Source organism: Oncorhynchus clarkii, chromosome 32 (assembly GCF_045791955.1).
Source record: "Oncorhynchus clarkii lewisi isolate Uvic-CL-2024 chromosome 32, UVic_Ocla_1.0, whole genome shotgun sequence".
NCBI lineage: Eukaryota > Metazoa > Chordata > Actinopteri > Salmoniformes > Salmonidae > Oncorhynchus > Oncorhynchus clarkii.
Window position 1 is genome coordinate 310,680 of NC_092178.1, and position 22,697 is coordinate 333,376.

The 22,697-nt window shown below is 44.3% G+C and overlaps 1 protein-coding gene across 1 annotated transcript in view; it reads left to right on the plus strand.

Moving 5' to 3' along the window:
* Window positions 1-22,697, plus strand: part of LOC139391891 (grainyhead-like transcription factor 2b) — a 98,183-nt gene that overhangs the window by 17,069 nt on the left and 58,417 nt on the right. Inside the window, exons 2-7 of the mRNA XM_071139508.1 lie at window positions 2,828-3,014; window positions 8,235-8,302; window positions 10,005-10,434; window positions 11,171-11,229; window positions 11,354-11,510; window positions 14,814-14,925. Coding sequence (XP_070995609.1) covers window positions 2,828-3,014; window positions 8,235-8,302; window positions 10,005-10,434; window positions 11,171-11,229; window positions 11,354-11,510; window positions 14,814-14,925 — 1,013 coding nt within the window. The remainder of the gene's footprint in view (window positions 1-2,827; window positions 3,015-8,234; window positions 8,303-10,004; window positions 10,435-11,170; window positions 11,230-11,353; window positions 11,511-14,813; window positions 14,926-22,697) is intronic.

The following is a 22,697-nucleotide window of genomic DNA, read 5'->3' on the forward strand; positions in this document are numbered from 1 at the left end:
TTCAACTGCGAGAGACGGAATCTAAAACAAAAATCCATTGCATTTTATTGCATGACATAAGTATTTGATCACCTACCAACCAGTAAGAATTCCGGCTCTCACAGACCTGTTAGTTTTTCTTTAAGAAGCCCCCCTATTCTCCACTCATTACCTGGATTAAATGCACCTGTTTGAACTCGTTTCCTGTATAAAAGACACCTGTCCACACACTCAATCAAACAGACTCCAACCTCTCCACAATGGCCAAGACCAGAGAGCTGTGTAAAGACATCAGGGATAAATTGTAGACCGGCACAAGGCTGGGATGGGCTACAGCACAATAGGCAAGCAGCTTGGTGAGAAGGCAACAACTGTTGGTGCAATTATTAGAAAATGGATGAAGTTCAAGATGACGGTCAATCACCCTCGGTCTGGGGCTCCATGCAAGATTTCACCTCGTGGGGAATCAATGATCATGCGGAAGGTGAGGGATCAGCCCAGAACTACACGGCAGGACCTGGTCAATGACCTGAAGAGAGCTGGGACCACAGTCTCAAAGAAAACCATTAGTAACACACTACGCCATCGTGGATTAAGCGCATGTCCAGGCCCGTCTGAAGTTTGCCAATGACCATCTGGATGATTCAGAGGAGGAATGGGAGAAGGTCATGTGGTCTGATGAGACAAAAATAGAGCTTTTTGGTCTAAACTCCACTCGCCGTGTTTGGAGGAAGAAGAAGGATGAGTACAACCCCACGAACACCATCCCAACCGTGAAGCATGGAGGTGGAAACATCATTCTTTTGGCATGCTTTTCTGCAAAGGGGACAGGACGACTGCACCGTATTGAGGGGAGGATGGATGGGGCCATGTATCGTGAGATCTTGGCCAACAACCTCCTTGCTTCAGTAAGAGCATTGAAGATGGGTCGTGGCTGGGTCTTCCAGCATGGCAACGACCCGAAACACACAGCCAGGGCAATTAAGGAGTGGCTCTGTACGAAGCATTTCAAGGTCGTGGAGTGGCCTAGCCAGTCTCCAGACTTTAACCCAATAGAACATCTTTGGAGGGAGCTGAAAGTTCGTATTGCTCAGCGACAGCCCCAAAACCTGAAGGATCTGGAGAAGGTCTGCATGGAGGAGTGGGCCAAAATCCCTGCTGCAGTGTGTGCAAACCTGGTCAAGAACTACAGGATGATCTCTGTAATTGCAAACAAAGGTTTCTGTACCAAATATTAAGTTCTGCTTTTCTGATGTATCAAATACTTATGTCATGCAATAAAATGCTAATTAATTACTTAAAAATCATACAATGTGATTTTCTGGATTTTTGTTTTAGATTCTGTCTCTCACAGTTGAAGTGTACCTATGATAAAAATGACAGACCTCTACATGCTTTGTAAGTAGGAAAACCTGCTAAATCGGGTAGTGTATCAAATACTCCCCACTGTATTTGGTAGCATTGCCTTTAAATTGTTTAACTTGGGTCAAACATTTGGGTAGCCTTCCACAAGCTTCCCACAATAAGTGGGGTGAATTTTGGCCCATTCTTCCTGAAAGAGCTGGTATAAACTGAGTCAGGTTTGTAGGCACTCTTGCTCGCACACGCTTTTTCAGTTCTGCCCACACATTTTCTATAGGGTTGAGGTCAGGGCTTTGTGATGGCCACTCCAATACCTTGACTTAAGCCATTTTGCCACAAATTTGGAAGTATGCTTGGGGTCATTGTGCATTTGGAAGACCCATTTACGATCAAGCTTTAACTACCTGACTGATGTCTTGAGATGTTGCTTCCACATGTCTACCTAATTTTACCTCCTCATGATGAAATCTATTTTGTGAAGTGGACGAGGCCCTCCTGCAGCAAAGCACTCCCACAACATGATGGTGTTCTTCGGCTTGCAAGCCTCCCCTTATTCCTCCAAACATAACGACGGTCATTATGGCCAAACAGTTCTATTTTTGCTTCATCAGACCAGAGGACGTTTCTCCAAAAAGTACAATCTTTATCTCCATGTGCAGTTTCAAACCTTAGTCTGGCTTTTTTATAGCGGTTTTGGAGCAGTGGCTTCTTCCTTGCTAAGCGTCCTTTCAGGTTATGTCGATATAGGACTCGTTTTACTGTGGATATAGATACTTTTGTACCTGTTTCCTCCAGCATCTTCACAAGGTATTTTGCTGTTGTTCTGGGATTGATTTGCACTTTTCACACCAAAGTACGTTCATCTCTAGGAGACAGAACACGTCTCCTTCCTGAGCGGTATGACGGCTGTGTGGTCCCATGGTGTTTATACTTGCGTACCATTGTTTGTACAGATGAACGTGGTACCTTCATGCGTTTGGAAATTGCTCCCAAGGATGAACCAGACTTGTGGATGTCTACAAAAAAATGTCTGAGGTCTTGGCTGATTTCTTTAGAATTTCTCATGATGTCAAGCAAAGAGGCACTGAGTTTGAAGGTAGGCCTTGAAATACATCCACAGGTACACCTCCAATTGACTCAAATTATGTCAATTAGCCTATCAGAAGCTTCTAAAGCCATGACATCATTTTCTGGAATATTCTAAGCTGTTTAAAGTTACAGTCAATTTAGTGTATGTAAACTTCTGACCCACTGAATTGTGATAGAGTGAATTATAAGTGAAATAATCTGTCTGTAAACAATTGTTGGAAAAATTACTTCTGTCATGCACAAAGTAGATGTCCTAGCCGACTTGGCAAAACAATAGTTTGTTAACAAGAAATTTGTGGAGTGGTTGAAAAACGAGTTATAATAACTCCAACCTAAGTGTATGTAAACTTCCGACTTCAACTGTATATTAAGAGTGCGTGTTTGTGTCATATCACAGTAAGCGGCTGGTGGTGGTGGTACCCAATGAGACGTCCTTCCAAGGGCGGCGTGCATACACCAGCGAGGATGAGGCATGGCGGTCCTACTTGGAGAACCCTCTGACTGCAGCCACTAAGGCCATGATGAGCATCAATGGAGACGAGGACTCTGCTGCAGCCCTGGGACTGCTCTACGACTATTACAAGGTGAGAAAGTTACAAAGTTCACTATTACTACTACCACTACTATCACTAATACTACTACCACTATTCCTGATACTACTATGACTACTACTACTATCACTACCACTACTATCACTGCTACTACTACTATTGCTACTATCACTACTGCTACTACTACTATCACTATCACAAAAACTACTACTATCACTATCACTAATACTACTACTATCACTGATACCACAACTACTACTACTACTAATACCACTAACACTATCACTAATACTACTACTACTATCACTAATACTACTACTGTCACTACCACTACTATCACTAATACTACTACTATTACTACTATCACTACTGCTACTACTATCACTATCACTAATACTACTACTATCACTGATACCACTACTACTACTGCTATTACTACTACTACCACTATCACTACTACTACTACTACTAATATCATTACTACTACTTTTATCAATATCACTACTACTACTATTAATACTAATGTCACTACTACTATCAGTATCACTACTATCACTACTTCTACTATCACTAGTACTACTATCACTAGTACTACTATTAATACTACTGTCACTACTACTATCACTATCACTAGTACTACTATCACTACTACTAATATCACTAGTACTACTATTAATACTACTGTCACTACTACTATCACTACTACTACTATCACTAGAATGACTACTACTATCACAAGTACTACTACTACTATCACTACTACTATCACTACTACTACTACTACTACTATCACTAGTACTACTACTATCACTACTACTACTACTACTACTATCACCATGCCTAGTACTACTATCACTACCACTACTACTACTACTATCACTAGTACTACTACTACTACTATCACTAGTACTACTACTACTATCACGAGAACTACTACTACTATCACTGCTACTACTACTACTACTACTATCACTAGTACTACTACTATTATCCCTACTACTTTCACTATCACTACTACTACTATCACTAGTACTACTACAACGATCACTACTACAACTACTACTATCACTACTACTACCATCACTAGTACTACTATCACTAATACTACTATCATTACTACTACCGTCACAGGTACTACTTCTAATATCACTACTACTACTACTGCTATCACTATCACTACTACTACTATCACTACTACTACTACTACTACTACCACTAGTACTACTACTACTATCACTACTACTATCACTATCGCTAGTACTACTACTATCACTACTACCAGCACTATCACTAGTACTACTACTATCAATACTACTATCACTACTACTACTACTATCACTACTACTATCATTATCACTAGTACTACTACCACTGCTGCAGCCCTGGGACTGCTCTACGACTATTACAAGGTGAGAAAGTTACAAAGTTCACTATTACTACTACTACTATTCCTAATACTACTATCTCTACAACTACTACTACTATCACTATCACTAATATCACTAATACTACTACTACTATCACTAATACTATGACTACTACTACTACTACTATCACTACCACTACTAGCACTACTATTGCTACTACTACTATTACTACTATCACTACTGCTACTACTACTATCACTATCACAAAAACTACTACTATCACTATCACTACTAATACTACTATCACTGATACTACTACTACTATCACTACTACTACTACTTCTACTACTACTATCACTACTACTACTACCACTACTATCACTACTACTACTTAGCAGTCACTGCTTATTCTAATGCTACTACTACTACTACTACTACTACTGCTACTATTACTACTGCTACTGCTAATGCTACCTCTACTACTGCTTCTTCTTCTTCTACTACTACTGCTACTGCTACTTCTTTAACTGCTACTATTATTGCTGCTACTGCTTCTTCTTCTACTGCTACTACTACTGCTACTATTATTACTTCTACCGCTTAGCTACTTCTGCTACTTCTTCTACTACTACTACTGCTACTGCTACTTCTTCAACTGCTACTATTTTTGCTTCTACTGCTAATGCTACTTCTTCTATTGCTACTACTACTGCTACTATTACTACTGCTACTATTGCTACTACTGCTACTACTACTACTACTATTACTATTACTGCTACTATTACTACTGCTACTGCTAATGCTACTTCTACTACTGCTACTTCTTCTACTACTACTACTGCTACTGCTACTTCTTCAACTGCTACTGCTACTTCTTCAACTGCTACTATTATTGCTGCTACTGCTAATGCTACTTCTTCTATTGCTACTACTACTGCTACTATTACTACTGCTACTGCTACTACTACTGCTACTATCATTACTACTGCTACTACTACTGCTACTACTACTACTACTGCTACTACTGCTACTACTGCTGCTACTACTACTACTGCAACTACTACTACTACTACTACTACTACTACTGCTACTACTACTACTACTACTACTACTACTACTGCTACTACTGCTACTATTACTACTGCTACTGCTAATGCTACCTCTACTACTGCTTCTTCTTCTACTACTACTACTGCTACTGCTACTTCTTCAACTGCTACTATTATTGCTGCTATTGCTACTTCTTCTACTGCTACTACTACTGCTACTATTACTACTGCTACCGCTTAGCTACTTCTGCTACTTCTTCTACTACTACTACTGCTACTGCTACTTCTTCAACTGCTACTATTTTTGCTTCTACTGCTAATGCTACTTCTACTACTGCTACTTCTTCTACTACTACTACTGCTACTGCTACTTCTTCAACTGCTACTGCTACTTCTTCAACTGCTACTATTATTGCTGCTACTGCTAATGCTACTTCTTCTATTGCTACTACTACTGCTACTATTACTACTGCTACTGCTACTACTACTGCTACTATCATTACTACTGCTACTACTACTACTACTACTACTGCTGCTACTGCTACCACTACTGCTCTTCTGCTACTACTGCTACTACTACTGCTGCTACTGCTGCTACTACTACTGCTACTGCTACTACTGCTACTGCTACTACTACTGCTACTACTGCTACTACTACTACTACTGCTACTACTGCTACTGCTACTACTACTGCTACTGCTACTACTACTGCTACTACTGCTACTGCTACTACTACTGCTACTACTACTACTACTACTACTGCTGCTACTGCTACCACTACTGCTCTTCTGCTACTACTGCTACTACTACTGCTGCTACTGCTTCTTCTTCTACTGCTACTACTACTGCTACTATTATTACTTCTACCGCTTAGCTACTTCTGCTACTTCTTCTACTACTACTACTGCTACTGCTACTTCTTCAACTGCTACTATTTTTGCTTCTACTGCTAATGCTACTTCTTCTATTGCTACTACTACTGCTACTATTACTACTGCTACTATTGCTACTACTGCTACTACTACTACTACTATTACTATTACTGCTACTATTACTACTGCTACTGCTAATGCTACTTCTACTACTGCTACTTCTTCTACTACTACTACTGCTACTGCTACTTCTTCAACTGCTACTGCTACTTCTTCAACTGCTACTATTATTGCTGCTACTGCTAATGCTACTTCTTCTATTGCTACTACTACTGCTACTATTACTACTGCTACTGCTACTACTACTGCTACTATCATTACTACTGCTACTACTACTGCTACTACTACTACTACTGCTACTACTGCTACTACTGCTGCTACTACTACTACTGCAACTACTACTACTACTACTACTACTACTACTGCTACTGCTACTTCTTCAACTGCTACTATTATTGCTGCTATTGCTACTTCTTCTACTGCTACTACTACTGCTACTATTACTACTGCTACCGCTTAGCTACTTCTGCTACTTCTTCTACTACTACTACTGCTACTGCTACTTCTTCAACTGCTACTATTTTTGCTTCTACTGCTAATGCTACTTATTCTATTGCTACTACTACTGCTACTATTACTACTGCTACTGCTACTACTACTGCTACTATCGCTACTACTGCTACTACTACTACTACTGCTACTGCTACTTCTGCTACTACTACTGCTACTACTACTGCTACTTCTGCTAGTACTACTACTGCTGCTACTTCTGCTACTACTTCTGCTACTACTACTACTGCTACTACTTCTACTACTACTGCTACAACTACTACTACTGTTGCTACTACTACTGCTACTACAGCTACTACTACTACTACTGCTACTGCTACTACTACTGCTACTACTACTACTACTACTACTACTACTGCTGCTACTGCTACCACTACTGCTCTTCTGCTACTACTGCTACTACTACTGCTGCTACTGCTGCTACTACTACTGCTACTATTACTACTGCTACCGCTTAGCTACTTCTGCTACTTCTTCTACTACTACTACTGCTACTGCTACTTCTTCAACTGCTACTATTTTTGCTTCTACTGCTAATGCTACTTCTTCTATTGCTACTACTACTGCTACTATTACTACTGCTACTGCTACTACTACTGCTACTATCGCTACTACTGCTACTACTACTACTACTGCTACTGCTACTTCTGCTACTACTACTGCTACTACTACTGCTACTTCTGCTAGTACTACTACTGCTACTTCTGCTACTACTACTGCTACTACTACTACTGCTACTACTTCTACTACTACTGCTACAACTACTACTACTGTTGCTACTACTACTGCTACTACTGCTACTACTACTACTACTGCTACTACTGCTACTGCTACTACTACTGCTACTGCTACTACTACTGCTACTACTGCTACTGCTACTACTACTGCTACTACTACTACTACTACTACTGCTGCTACTGCTACCACTACTGCTCTTCTGCTACTACTGCTACTACTACTGCTGCTACTGCTGCTACTACTACTGCTACTGCTACTACTGCTACTGCTACTACTACTGCTACTACTACTACTACTACTGCTACTGCTACTACTGCTACTACTACTGCTACTGCTACTACTGCTACTATTACTACTGCTACTACTACTACTACTGCTACTGCTGCTACTACTGCTACTACAACTACTGCAACTACTGCTACTGCTACTACTACTACTGCTACTGCTACTGCTACTGCTACTGCTACTGCTACTGCTACTGCTGCTATTTTCACATAATGGAATTTATTTTCTTCTATATGGATTGAATAGAGCAGTAACACCTTGTTGGATGACGTCATTCCCCTGGACACACCGTGGATATTCTTTTCTTCTCAGGTTCCTAAAGAAAAGAGACTGTTGCCCATCGCCAAAGTGGTTGAAATTTCAGAGGAGCAGGAAAAGAGGTCAGTGTATTTCATAGCCAACATGTAATATCCGTGGGATATACATTTTTTAACATAATTCATAGGAAAGACAACCTACCATTTTAAGCACATCACTTATAGTCCTTGATATACAGTTTAATTTCTGACACCAATAACTGAATTTTAGTCATTGTGATTTTGACTGTAAATCACAGAAACTTGTTTAACCTATGGGGAAAACTGTACTGATATCACCGTACAGATTGGATATGTGGGTCGTTCCACCAATTCGGTGCCTTTTGAGAAGTGTAACTTGGTGAAATAAAATGTTGGTTTCACCAACTTTTAACATTCTGTCATAAATAGCACAAGTTCAAAAAGGACTATTTAGGACTATAAAAGTGCCTATTTAGTGCCAAATAAAATAAAATAGTTGATGATTTCATCTTAAAACAGCCATGATTCCCCTCGTGACACGGGGATTCTTGTTGTGTGCAACAGGGAGTGACAATTGAATGCAAGCTTCACAATTTTTTTTTTACTGTTGAAACATCTCTAGCCTGTCTATCTATGGATAACATGATAACAGGATAACAAGATAACAGGGTAACAGGATAACAGGGTAACAGAATAACAGGATAACAGGATAACAGGGTAACAGGGTAACAGGATAACAGAGTAACAGAGTAACCAGGTAACAGGATAACAGGGTAACAGGGTAACAGGATAACAGGATAACAGGGTAACAGGGTAACAGGGTAACAGGATAACAGGATAACAGGGTAACAGGATAACAGGGTAACAGGGTAACAGGGTAACAGGATAACAGGGTAACAGGGTAACAGGATAACAGGGTTGACGTGTTGCTAAAAAATAGAGATGTTTAATGTTTCTTTTGAAACATTTATTTCAAAGGAATAGTTTCACCATATTAAAACAACATTTCAGTTTAAATAAAAGGGTTGACTTGAAAATGAATGACTAATCACATGAAATAAATAATAATCTTCAGAAATGACTTTGTCAAAGCAACAATAGAACGAGGGCTTTACAATGATGGTGAAACGTGAAGAAATCTTTGGATGGTTGAAATCCTCCTCAAAGTGATACAGGGTTGACAGAGGGACATGTCAAAATGCTGAATTTAGGCACTTTAGCCTATATTCATGTAAAAATCTGATTTTGTCACGATCGTTGGAAGCATACTAGGACCAACGTGCAGCGTGATCTGGGTTCCACATCTTTTTATTTAAAGTAAGTGAACCACACAACAAAACAATAAACGAAATGTGACGCCAATGGCGTGCTAACAGGTACAATATAAACACATAAACAATATATCCCACAAACACAAGTGAGAAAAATGCTACTTAAATATGATCCCCAATTAGAGAAAACGATTACCGGCTGCCTCTAATTGGGAATCATACAAATCACCAACATAGAAACACTAAACTAGAACCCCACATAGAAAATATAAACTATAATTCCCCCCAGTCACGCCCTGACCTACTATACCATAGAGAAACAAAGGCTCTCTATAGTCAGGGCGTGACAGATTTATTGAATTCTCCATGTGGTCTATATTAAGGCCACTTAATTTCATTTAACAGCCTTCTAAAATTAAATAAATATCAAATGGACACAAAATGCACTCTTTGGTGGAATGACCCATGTAATATGTTTCCACCAGTTCTAGTAGGTTCCACCTGAATGCTGTTCTTCTCTGATGCTGTTACAGGGGAGGCTCGGGGACCAGCATCAACGGCCAGCAGGGTGACAACATAGAGATGGTGGACAACCGAGTCCAGGTGCTGAAGTCTGTCCCTGTCAACCTGTCCCTCAACACTGACCACCTGGACAAGAGAGTCAACATGTCCCTCAACACTGACCACCTGGACAAGAGGGAGGAGTACGGGGCGGGGACGGGTGATGGACCTGGGGCTATTGCCTTGGTGAAGGCAGAGATGTATGCCCCGGTGTTCATGGGTCCTGGGGTTGGGACGGGGGTGCACTACCGAGTAGAGGGTGAGGAGCAGGAGTCAAGGGTCGTCTATGAACAGATGAGTCCGTATGTATCCGATGTGTCAACAGTTAGTCACGGAGGATACGTTAAGGAGGACCAGCGCAGCACGCCTGATGACAGCCCGTATGAAGAGGAGAGCGATGTGGTAAGAGGATGTTAGGACTTATGTGTTAAACATGTATATTCTTAAGTTATGTTAAAAGCCCAGTGCAGTCAAAAACCTGATATTCCTATTCCACACTGAGGTTGGTATAATACTGTGACATTGTGAAAATGATGATAATGCCCATTTAGTGTAAGAGCTATTGGAATAGACTGCCACAAGTTTCAGCCTGTTTTGGTAGGATGGCGTTTTGGCTTGGCTGGTGAGACATCGCCAAGCGGTATATTGATTAATATACCAATAAGAAAGAGAGTTCCAAACCTCTCTGCCAATAACAGGTAGTTTTCTATTTCCCCTCCCCACTCAGACCAATCCCAGACAGTTCTAGATAAATTCTTGCTTGAGAAATTCCTCTTTGATATTTTTGACAATTTTTATTTAAAACATTCACAGTAAGGTACTTAATTGTTACTCAGCAATGATTTGATATTGAGATAACGGCTGTACTGGACCATAAAGCTATAACACCACGGCCAAAACTCATTACAATCACATTACAACTTGATGATGTGATTGCAACCTGTTTGCCCACTTGGGAAGGATACTTCCCTTTAGCAAATTGTTGATGCTGATGCCCCAATATGCTATAGAACTGGAAAAGCCAAAATGTCAGTAAATGAACCAAAGTGTTGATTAACTTCCTCTAAATGTACCATAGTTGGTTCCCCTTTCCTTGTCTGACTGACTGCCTGACACATTAATGTTTCCCCCCCAACAGAAATACCACACACCCAAGTCTATAGCACAGGAAGAGTTTATCTTCGACCAACAAGTAGTGTAAGTCACTACTCCAAACACATCCACAACATACTGTCCAATTAGACAATATACAGCATTTTTGTTGGCTGAGATATCCACCAGTCATATCTACAGACTAATCATGTGTTGTGTCTTCTAACAGGGATACGTTTCAGTACAAGCTGGAAGCCACCAGGTCACTGCGTGTGAAGCAGGGGGAGGGGCCCATGACGTACCTGAACAAGGGCCAGTTCTACGCTGTGACGCTCAGCGAGCTGGGAGCTAACAAACGCCTGAGACATCCAATCAGCAAAGTCAGGGTGAGTTGAAGAATGAGAACGAAGAATGCACATCTTTAGTACTCTGGGAGTTAACTAGCACATATTTAGGAGTACTCTGGGAACTAACTAGCACATATTTAGGAGTACTCTGGGAACTAACTAGCACATATTTAGTACTCTGGGAGTTAAGTAGCACATATTTAGGAGTGCTCTGGGAACTAACTAGCAAATCTTTAGTACTCTGGGAACTAACTAGCACATTTTTAGTACTCTGGGAGTTAACTAGCACATCTTTAGTACTCTGGGAGTTAACTAGCACATCTTTAGGAGTACTCTGGGAACTAACTAGTACATCTTTAATAATATGGAGCTAACTAGCACATCTTTAGTACTCTGGGAACTAACTACCACAGTTTTAGTACTCCGGGAGTTGACTAGCACATCTTTAGTACTCTGGGAGTTAACTAGTACATCTTTAATAATCTGGGAGCTAACTAGCACATCTTTAGGAGTACTCTGGGAACTAACTAGCACATCTTTAGGAGTACTCTGGGAACTAACTAGCACATCTTTAGTAATCTGGGAGCTAACTAGCACATCTTTAGGAGTACTCTGGGAACTAACTAGCACATCTTTAGTACTCTGGGAACTAACTAGCACATCTTCAGTACTCTGGGAGTTAACTAGCACATCTTTAGGAGTACTCTGGGAGTTAACTATCACATCTTTAGTACTCTGGGAGTTAACTAGCACATATTTAGGAGTACTCTGGGAGTTAATTATCACATCTTTAGTACTCTGGGAGTTAACTAGCACCTAGGTGTCTGGTTAGACTGTACACTCTCCTTCCAGACCCACATCAAACATCTCCAATCCAAAGTTAAATCTAGAATTGGCTTCCTATTTCGCAACAAAGCATCCTTCACTCATGCTGCCAAACATACCGTTGTAAAACTGACCATTCTACCAATCCTCGACTTCGGCGATGTAATTTACAAAATAGCCTCCAATACCCTACTCAACAAATTAGATGCAGTCTATCACAGTGCAATCCGTTTTGTCACCAAAGCCCCATATACTACCCACCATTGCGACCTGTACGCTCTCGTTGGCTGGCCCTCACTTCATACTCGTCGCCAAACCCACTGGCTCCATGTCATCTACAAGACCCTGCTAGGTAAAGTCCTCCCTTATCTCAGCTCGCTGGTCACCATAGCATCTCCCACCTGTAGCACACGCTCCAGCAGGTATATCTCTCTAGTCACCCCCAAAACCAATTCTTTCTTTGGCCGCCTCTCCTTCCAGTTCTCTGCTGCCAATGACTGGAACGAACTACAAAAATCTCTGAAACTGGAAACACTTATCTCCCTCACTAGCTTTAAGCACCAACTGTCAGAGCAGCTCACAGATTACTGCACCTGTACATAGCCCACCTATAATTTAGCCCAAACAACTACCTCTTTCCCTACTGTATTTATTTAATTAATTTATTTATTTTTCTCCTTTGCACCCCATTATTTTTATTTCTACTTTGCACATTCTTCCACTGTAAATCTACCATTCTGGTGTTTTACTTGCTATATTGTATTTACTTTGCCACCATGGCCTTTTTTTGTCTTTACCTCCCTTATCTCACCTCATTTGCTCACATCGTATATAGACTTGTTTATACTGTATTATTGACTGTATGTTTGTTTTACTCCATGTGTAACTCTGTGTCGTTGTATGTGTTGAACTGCTTTGCTTTATCTTGGCCAGGTCGCAATTGTAAATGAGAACTTGTTCTCAACTTGCCTACCTGGTTAAATAAAGGTTAAATTAATAAAATATATATATTTTTTAGGAGTACTCTGGGAGTTAACTATCACATCTTTAGTACTCTGGGAGTTAACTAGCACATCTTTTGTACTCTGGGAGTTAACTAGCACATCTTTAGTACTCTGGGAACTAACTAGCACATCTTTAGTACTCTGGGAGTTAACTAGCACATCTTTAGGAGTACTCTGTGAACTAACTAGCACATCTTTAGTACTCTGGGAGATAACTAGCACATCTTTAGGAGTTCTCTGGGAGCTAACTAGCACATTGTTTTGTACTCTGGGAGCTAACTATCACATCTTTAGTACTCTGGGAGCTAACTATCACACCTTTAGTACTCTGGGAGCTAACTAGCACATTTTTAGTACTCTGGGAGCTAACTATCACATCTTTAGTTCTCTGGGAGCTAAAAAGCTTTTGAGTATAAAATAATGATAATTGGATTCATGTACACTGCCGTTCTAAAGTTTGGGGTCACTTAGAAGTGTCCTTGTTTTTGAAAGAAAATTACATTTTTGTCCATTAAAATAACATAAAATTGATCGGAAATACAGTGTAGACATTGTAAATGTTGTAAATGATTATTGTTGCTTGAAACAGCTGATTTTTAATGGAATATCTACATAGGTGTACGGAGGCCCATTATCAGCAACCATCACTCCTGTGTTCCAATGGCATGTTGTGTTAGCTAATCCAAGTTTATAGTTTTAAAACGCTATTTGATCATTATAAAACCCTTTTGTTAATTCTGTTAGCACAGCTGAAAACTGTTGTCTGATTAAAGAAGCAATAAAACTGGCCTTCTTTGTATCTGGAGTATCTGGAGCATCAGCATTTGTGGGTTTGATTACAGGCTCAAAATGGCCAGAAACAACAAACTTTCTTCTGAAACTCATCAGTCTATTCTTGTTATGAGAAATGAAGGCTATTTCATGCAAGAAATTGCCAAGAAATTGAAGATGTCGTACAACGCTGTGTACTACTCCCTTCACAGATCAGCGCAAACGGGCTCTAACCAGAATAGAAAGAGGAGTGGGAGGCCCCGGTGCACAACTGAGCAAGAGGACAAGTACATTAGAGTGTCTAGTTTGAGAAACAGATGCCTCACAAGTCCTCAATAGTACCCACAAAACACCAGTCTCAACGTCAACAGTGAAGAGGCAACTTCGGGATGCTGGCCTTCTAGGCAGAGTTCCAAAGAAAAAGCCTTATCTCAGACTGGCCAATTAAAATATTTGGCAAAATAACAAATTTAGGCTTTTCTGAGGGCAAAAGTGGGTGCAACTCAATATTAGGAAGGTGTTCCTAATGTTTTATCCTCTCAGTGTATGTAGAAATGATAATGGACCTATATATATTTTCTGGACCGCAAATAGATTTAGCCAAAAAAAGAAATAGTAAAAAAAAATCTGAGTGACTCTCAGTTGAATTTCCCGATGTGGCCCTCAAGCCCAAACGTTTGCCCATCCCTGATCTACAGTAATGTTGCTAATCATCGTCCTGTCTCCTATTCCTCTGACACAGAGTGTCATCATGGTGGTGTTCAGTGAAGACAAGAACAGAGACGAACAGCTGAAGTACTGGAAGTACTGGCACTCCCGCCAACACACTGCTAAACAGAGAGTACTAGACATAGGTAAGACCTGTAACTAACTAACTAACCATACTGGCACTCCTGCCAACACACTGCTAAACAGAGAGTACAAGACATAGGTAAGACCTGTAACTAACTAACTAATTAACCACACTGGCATACCCGCCAACACACTGCTAAACAGAGAGTACTAGTCATAGGTAAGACCTGTAACTAACTAACTCATTAACCATACTGGCACTCCCACCAGCACACTTTTTATAAGACATTGGTAACTTGGTAAGAGTATAGAATTAGAGTTTGTTGAAAGTCACTCAGACCACGACATTTGGAAATATTCTACAAATGAAAGCTATATGCCTGTACGTAAACCGGGCCTACCACCTGTCACTGTTCCACATCCCCCTGTCTGGGCCTACCACCAGTCACATCCCCCTGCCTGGGACTACCACCAGTCACTTCCCCCTGCCTGGGCCTACCACCAGTCACATCCCCCTGCCTGGGCCTATCACCAGTCACATCCCCCTGCCTGGGCCTACAACCAGTCATATCCCCCTGCCTGGGCCTACCACCAGTCTCTGTTCCACATCCCCCTGCTTGGGCCTACCACCCGTCACTGTTCCACATCCCCCTGCCTGGGCCTACCACCAGTCACATCCCCCTGCCTGGGCCTACCACCAGTCACTGTTCCACATCCCCCTGCCTGGGCTAACCACCAGTCACATCCCCCTGCCTGGGCCTACCACCAGTCACATCCCCCTGCCTGGGCCTACCAACAGTCACTGTTCCACATCCCCCTGCCTGGGCCTACCACCAGTCACATCCCCCTGCCTTGGCCTACCACCAGTCGCATCCCCCAGCCTGGGACTACCACCAGTCACATCCCCCTTCCTGGGCCTACAACCAGTCACATACCCCTGCCTGGGCCTACCACAAGTCACATCCCCCTGCCTGGGACTGCCACCAGTCACTGTTCCACATCCCCCTGCCTGGGCCTACCACCAGTCACTGTTACACATCCCCCTGCCTGGGCCTACAACCAGTCACATCCCCCTGCCTGGAACTACAACTTGTCACTGTTCCACATCCCCCTGCCTGGGCCTACCACCAGTCACTGTTCCACATACCCCTGCCTGGGCCTACCACAAGTCACATCCCCCTGCCTGGGCCTGCCACCAGTCACTGTTCCACATCCCCCTGCATGGGCCTACCACCAGTCACATCCCCCTGCCTGGGCCTACCACCAGTCACATCCCCCTGCCTGGGCCTACCACCAGTCACTGTTCCACATCCCCCTGCCTGGGCCTACCACCAGTCACATCCCCCTGCCTGGGACTACCACCAGTCACTTCCCCCTGCCTGGGCCTACCACCATTCACATCCCCCTGCCTGGTTCTAACACCAGTCACATCCCCCTACCTGGACCTACAACCAGTCACATCCCCCTGCCTGGGTCTACCACCAGTCACTGTCCCACATCCTCCTGCCTGGGCCTACCACCAGTCAAATCCCCCTGCCTAGGCCTACCACCAGTTGTATCCCCCTGCCTGGGCCTACAACCAGTCACATCCCCCTGCCTGGGCCAACAACCAGTCACATCCCCCTGCCTGGGGCCTACCACCAGTCACTTTTCCACATCCCCCTGCCTGGGCCTACCACCAGTCACTGTCCCACATCCTCCTGCCTGGGCCTACCACCAGTCAAATCCCCCTGCCTAGGCCTACCACCAGTTATATCCCCCTGCCTGGGCCTACTACCAGTCATATCCCCCTGCCTGGGTCTACCACCAGTCACATCCCCCTGCCTGGGCCTACCACCAGTCACATCCCCCTGCCTGGGACTACCATCAGTCACATCCCCCTGCCTGGGCCTACCACCAGTCACTGTTCCACATCCCCCTGCCTGGGCCTACCACCAGTCACTGTTCCACATCCCCCTGCCTGGGCCTACCACCAGTCACATCCCCCTGCCTGGGCCTACCACCAGTCACATCCCCCTGCCTGGGACTACCACCAGTCACATCCCACTGCATGGCTCTACCACCAGTCACTGTTCCACATCCAGCTGCCTGGGCCTACCACCAGTCACATCCCCCTGCCTGGGCCTACCACCAGTCACTGTTCCACATCCCCCTTCCTGGGCCTACCACCAGTCACATCCCCCTGCCTGGGCCTACCACCAGTCACAGCCCCCTGCCTGGGCCTACCACCAGTCACATCCCCTGCCTGGATCTACCACCAGTCACATACCCCTGTCTGGGCCTAGCACCAGTCACATACCCCTGCCTGGGCCTACCACCAGTCACATCCCCCTGCCTGGGCCTCCCACCAGTCACATCCCCCTGCCTGGGCCTACCACCAGTCACATACCCCTGTCTGGGCCTAGCACCAGTCACATCCACCTGCCTGGGCCTACCACCAGTCACATCCCCCTGCCTGGGCCTACCACCAGTCACTGTTCCACATCCCCCTGCCTGGGCCTACCACCAGTCACATCCCCCTGCCTGGGCCTACCACCAGTCACATCCCCCTGCCTGAGCCTACTACCAGTCACTGTTCCACATCCCCCTGCCTGGGCCTACCACCAGTCACATCCCCCTGCCTGGGCCTACCACCAGTCACTGTTCCACATCCCCCTGCCTGGGCCTACCACCAGTCACATCCCCCTGCCTGGGCCTACCACCAGTCACATCCCCCTGCCTGAGCCTACTACCAGTCACTGTTCCACATCCCCCTGCCTGGGCCTACCACCAGTCACATCCCCCTGCCTGGGCCTACCACCAGTCACATCCCCCTGCCTGGGCCTACTACCAGTCACTGTTCCACATCCCCCTGCCTGGGCCTACCACCAGTCACAGCCCCCTGCCTGGGCCTACCACCTGTCACATCCCCCTGCCTGGGCCTACCACCAGTCACAGCCCCCTGCCTGGGCCTACCACCAGTCACATCCCCCTGCCTGGGCCTACCACCTGTCACATCCCCCTGCCTGGGCCTACCACCAGTCACAGCCCCCTGCCTGGGCTAACCACCTGTCACATCCCCCTTCCTGGGCCTACCACCAGTCACAGCCCCCTGCCTGGGCCTACCACCAGTCACATCCCCCTGCCTGGGCCTACCACCTGTCACATCCCCCTGCCTGGGCCTACCACCAGTCACAGCCCCCTGCCTGGGCCTACCACCAGTCACATCCCCCTGCCTGGGACTACCACCAGTCACATCCCACTGCATGGCTCTACCACCAGTCACTGTTCCACATCCACCTGCCTGGGCCTACCACCAGTCACATCCCCCTGCCTGGGCCTACCACCAGTCACTGTTCCACATCCCCCTTCCTGGGCCTACCACCAGTCACATCCCCCTGCCTGGGCCTACCACCAGTCACAGCCCCCTGCCTGGGCCTACCACCAGTCACATCCCCTGCCTGGATCTACCACCAGTCACATACCCCTGTCTGGGCCTAGCACCAGTCACATACCCCTGCCTGGGCCTACCACCAGTCACATCCCCCTGCCTGGGCCTCCCACCAGTCACATCCCCCTGCCTGGGCCTACCACCAGTCACATACCCCTGTCTGGGCCTAGCACCAGTCACATCCACCTGCCTGGGCCTACCACCAGTCACATCCCCCTGCCTGGGCCTACCACCAGTCACTGTTCCACATCCCCCTGCCTGGGCCTACCACCAGTCACATCCCCCTGCCTGGGCCTACCACCAGTCACATCCCCCTGCCTGAGCCTACTACCAGTCACTGTTCCACATCCCCCTGCCTGGGCCTACCACCAGTCACATCCTCCTGCCTGGGCCTACCACCAGTCACATCCCCCTGCCTGGGCCTACTACCAGTCACTGTTCCACATCCCCCTGCCTGGGCCTACCACCAGTCACAGCCCCCTGCCTGGGCCTACCACCTGTCACATCCCCCTGCCTGGGCCTACCACCAGTCACAGCCCCCTGCCTGGGCCTACCACCAGTCACATCCCCCTGCCTGGGCCTACCACCTGTCACATCCCCCTGCCTGGGCCTACCACCAGTCACAGCCCCCTGCCTGGGCCTACCACCTGTCACATCCCCCTGCCTGGGCCTACCACCAGTCACAGCCCCCTGCCTGGGCCTACCACCAGTCACTGTTCCACAGAGAGAGATCTCCTTCATACCCCTCCTCCTCACCTCCTCTCGTCTCCCTTTCATATCCCTCCTCCTCACCTCCTCTCTTCTCCCTTTCATATCCCTCCTCCTCACCTCCTCTCTTCTCACTTTCATATCCCTCCTCTCCGTTGTGCTGTTGAGGGGCATTAATTCAGTTAATGACTGGGTGTTGTTAGTCCCGCATAGTTACGTAGATAATTAACATTTCCTGGGGGATTGTAGTGAAAGGAGAAGCATGCCTCTCATTCGTGGTTCAATTGCTTAATTTTGCACATTCTAAAATGACAAGTGGATGTTTATTTTTTTTAATGTATTTTAGTGGGTCACAGTTTTTACTGACAAACATTTCGCAATTATCAGTCGGTGTATTTGAATGTGAACCATTTCTCTCCAGTCATGTTGAGTGAGTCTGACTGAGAGGCATGAAGGATCTGTTCCACATGGCAAGCTGCGACCTGCAGAGAGAGGCTGAGAAGCAGCAGTGGTGGTATGTAAGGTGGGAGAATCAGGGCAGATGGGAGAAATGCATGGCTTGTTTGGACAGAGAGAGGAATGCCTCAGCCAGACAGTGTACCTTTCTGTGTTGTACCTCTCTGATTGAGGCCTGAGGTGCTGAAAGGGTGATGTTATGCTCAGAGATTGATATTAAGTCTAGTAAATTAATATGTGGGATGTGTTTGTTACATGTCTAAACAATTGACATGATTTAGTGACATGATTTAGCAGTTGGTTGTCTGTTGTTGTTTTATCATAATATCAACAGAATATCACAATGCACTTTTCCCATTTGTCCCAGTCCTGTCGTGTCTGTCAAGGCAGCATATAATTTGTTTTTCACTCTAGGCCTCAGATATGACAGATATATGCATATCATCCAGACAGTGTATTACTCAATGAGGAAGTGAGCGGTTATTTAGTCTGAAACCACTTGTTGAATGAATAAAGTCAACTTGGAAAAGCTGTTTAATTAATAAGAGAAACTACAACTATTTCACCTCAATGCATTGTTGGAAATCAGACCTATAGTGATCCTGATATCATTTCATGTCAATGTAATACCTTTGTTGTGAATGTGGTACATTTGTCAAAGAACATAGAGGAAGTTGATGGAAATGCCTTGGATTATATTAAGGGACATTTTCCTTCTCCGCTTCAGTTGGATCCTCCTGATGTGAAGGAGGTAATTGGTAACTTAAAGATGTCAGCAGCAGGTCATGATGAGATTGGTTTCCTCTTTGTTGAAATCAGTGTCTTCCTCGATCACTGAGCCTCTAACGTATAGCCGATCATTCACCAAATGTATGCAAACTGGTATTGTTCCTAAAGATTTGAAAATGAGTTATCCACCACTATAAATCTGGGGATCCAAGATCTTTCACAAATTATCGCCCAATATCTGTACTATGTTTTCCTAAAATCCTAGAAAAATAGTTGTATAAGAGAATGTTAAACATTTTTAAGCAACACTGTATTATGGTTTTGGTAAAAACTACTCCACAGATATGTCTCTTTTGCAACTTGTGGATAAAAATCTTTAAAGCCGTGAACATCAATGAATACACTCTAGGCATCTATTTAGATGTATCCAAAGCGTTTGACACGGTTGATCATGAAATATTATTTAGTCAATTACATTACTATATTTTTCATGATTATGCATATAATTGGTTAAATAGTTATGTTTATATTAGAGAACAATGTGTTTTTGCAAACGGCTGTGCATCTACCAGGGCCAAGATATAAATGCATTTAATAAAAAAGAGAAAGAATCTCAATTGGTGGGAATGAAATAGAACAAGTCACATCCACTAGATTCCAGGGAGTTGTAATTGATGAAAAGTTGTCCTGAAAAAATCATATTCAATTTGTCTGTAGCAAAGTAATGAAATCTGTTGGTATCGTCAGAAAGATCAATGGTTTGGTTCATCAGGCTTGCTTCCTAACTCTATACTGTCAGTATACTTTCACTGTCAGTATACTTTACCCATATGTCATTGTGTCTGTGTGGGGTGGGGGTTTAGGCTAACCTGACCCTGAAGGATTAGTAGCAGAAGAGGAGAGAGGTGACCCCCTGGTCAAATGACAAATAGTAAACTGTAGTACAGCCCAGGTCTGGTCTGGATAGTGGCAGCAGCACATGGGAGGTGTAACATGACACCACCAGGCTAGGCTGGGATTTGAATAGCAGTTGGTTCAGGATTGTTCCCTGGCTCTGCCTGGAGGCTTGGAGGCCTGAGGCTGTGTGTGTCATGGGACCTGGGATTTGAATGGATCTATTTAACGGGGAACTAACGGACGAGGACCAGGATGCAACCTGCCTGACTGCCTGGCTGACTGACTGGCTGTGCACCTGTGAAAACCTGGAATGGAGTGGGGAGTGGAGTGACATGGCCAGGCTTTGACTTATTATTCCGTTTATCTCCTAGTGGGGAAAAGGGCTTCATGCGTATCAGAATCTGAATGATCGGCTAAGAAAAGCCAACTGACATTTACTCCTTAAGTGCTGACCTGTTGCACCCTCTACAACCACTGTGATTATTATTATTTGACCCTGCTGGTCATTTATGAACATTTGAACATATTGGCCATGTTCTGTTATAATCTCCACCCGGCACAGCCAGAAGAGGACTGGCCACCCCTCATAGCCTGGTTCCTCTCTAGGTTTCATCCTAGGTTCTGGCCTTTCTAGGGAGTTTTTCCTAGCCACCGTGCTTCTACACCTGCATTGCTTGCTGTTTGGGGTTTTAGGCTGGGTTTCTGTATAGCACTTTGAGATATCAGCTGATGTAAGAAGGGCTTTATAAATACATTTGATTGATTGATTGATCTCCATCTCACTGAGCCAGCCGGGAGGCCTGGTTTAAAGACCCGAGTAAAACATGTACAGCTGTCACATATGTTAAAATACTTGAGATGCACTTAATGCAATTTGCTTGGTACAGTGGAACCAATTGAATAGTCCCAAAAGTGCAATAAATAAAGTACTCCTCAAATACTCTAATAAATATGAAAAAGTATTTGTCATATGGTTTGAAGCGGTTAAGAGGCTTGGTTTGCCGGCGGTAGAGGGTTATTTGGAGGTGGAAGGGTAAAGGGATTTTTGGGGTAGATAAAGGGATAGAGAGGTTAGGTAATATAGAGGCGGTTTTGGGGGTAGATGGTGGGATAGAGAGGTTAGGTTATATAGAGGGGTAGAGGGGGTTTTGGGGGTAGAGAGGTTAGGTAATGTAGAGGGGTTAAATGCAATGTTCCCTCTATTTTCTTTCGTCACTGAGCAGATTTCAGGTCTGGTGAGCGCAAACTTGAACTTTGTGAAAATTCTGGTGTTCAATGTAGGCCTCATTCCATGAGACTTTTGAAAAAAACATGAAGGGCTTGACATGAACCTTTATCCACTCAGACAAGGAGGTGATGGAAAATGTTGTTGTGTTGTTTGATGCAAGAAACCACTTTACAAAATAAAATGCATTATTATTCATATACCATTATTACAGAGAATCAGACAAATGATGCTACCCTCTGCCTATTGGCTACTTAGCTTATTCAAGACTGCCTCAAAATACAACACTGGCCCTTTAAGACCAAAAACAAGCTCTTTACCTGACTTGCTTTTCAAAGATGTCTAGAAATGTAGAAATGTACATGTTTTGTGCTCTTGTATGAAGCATT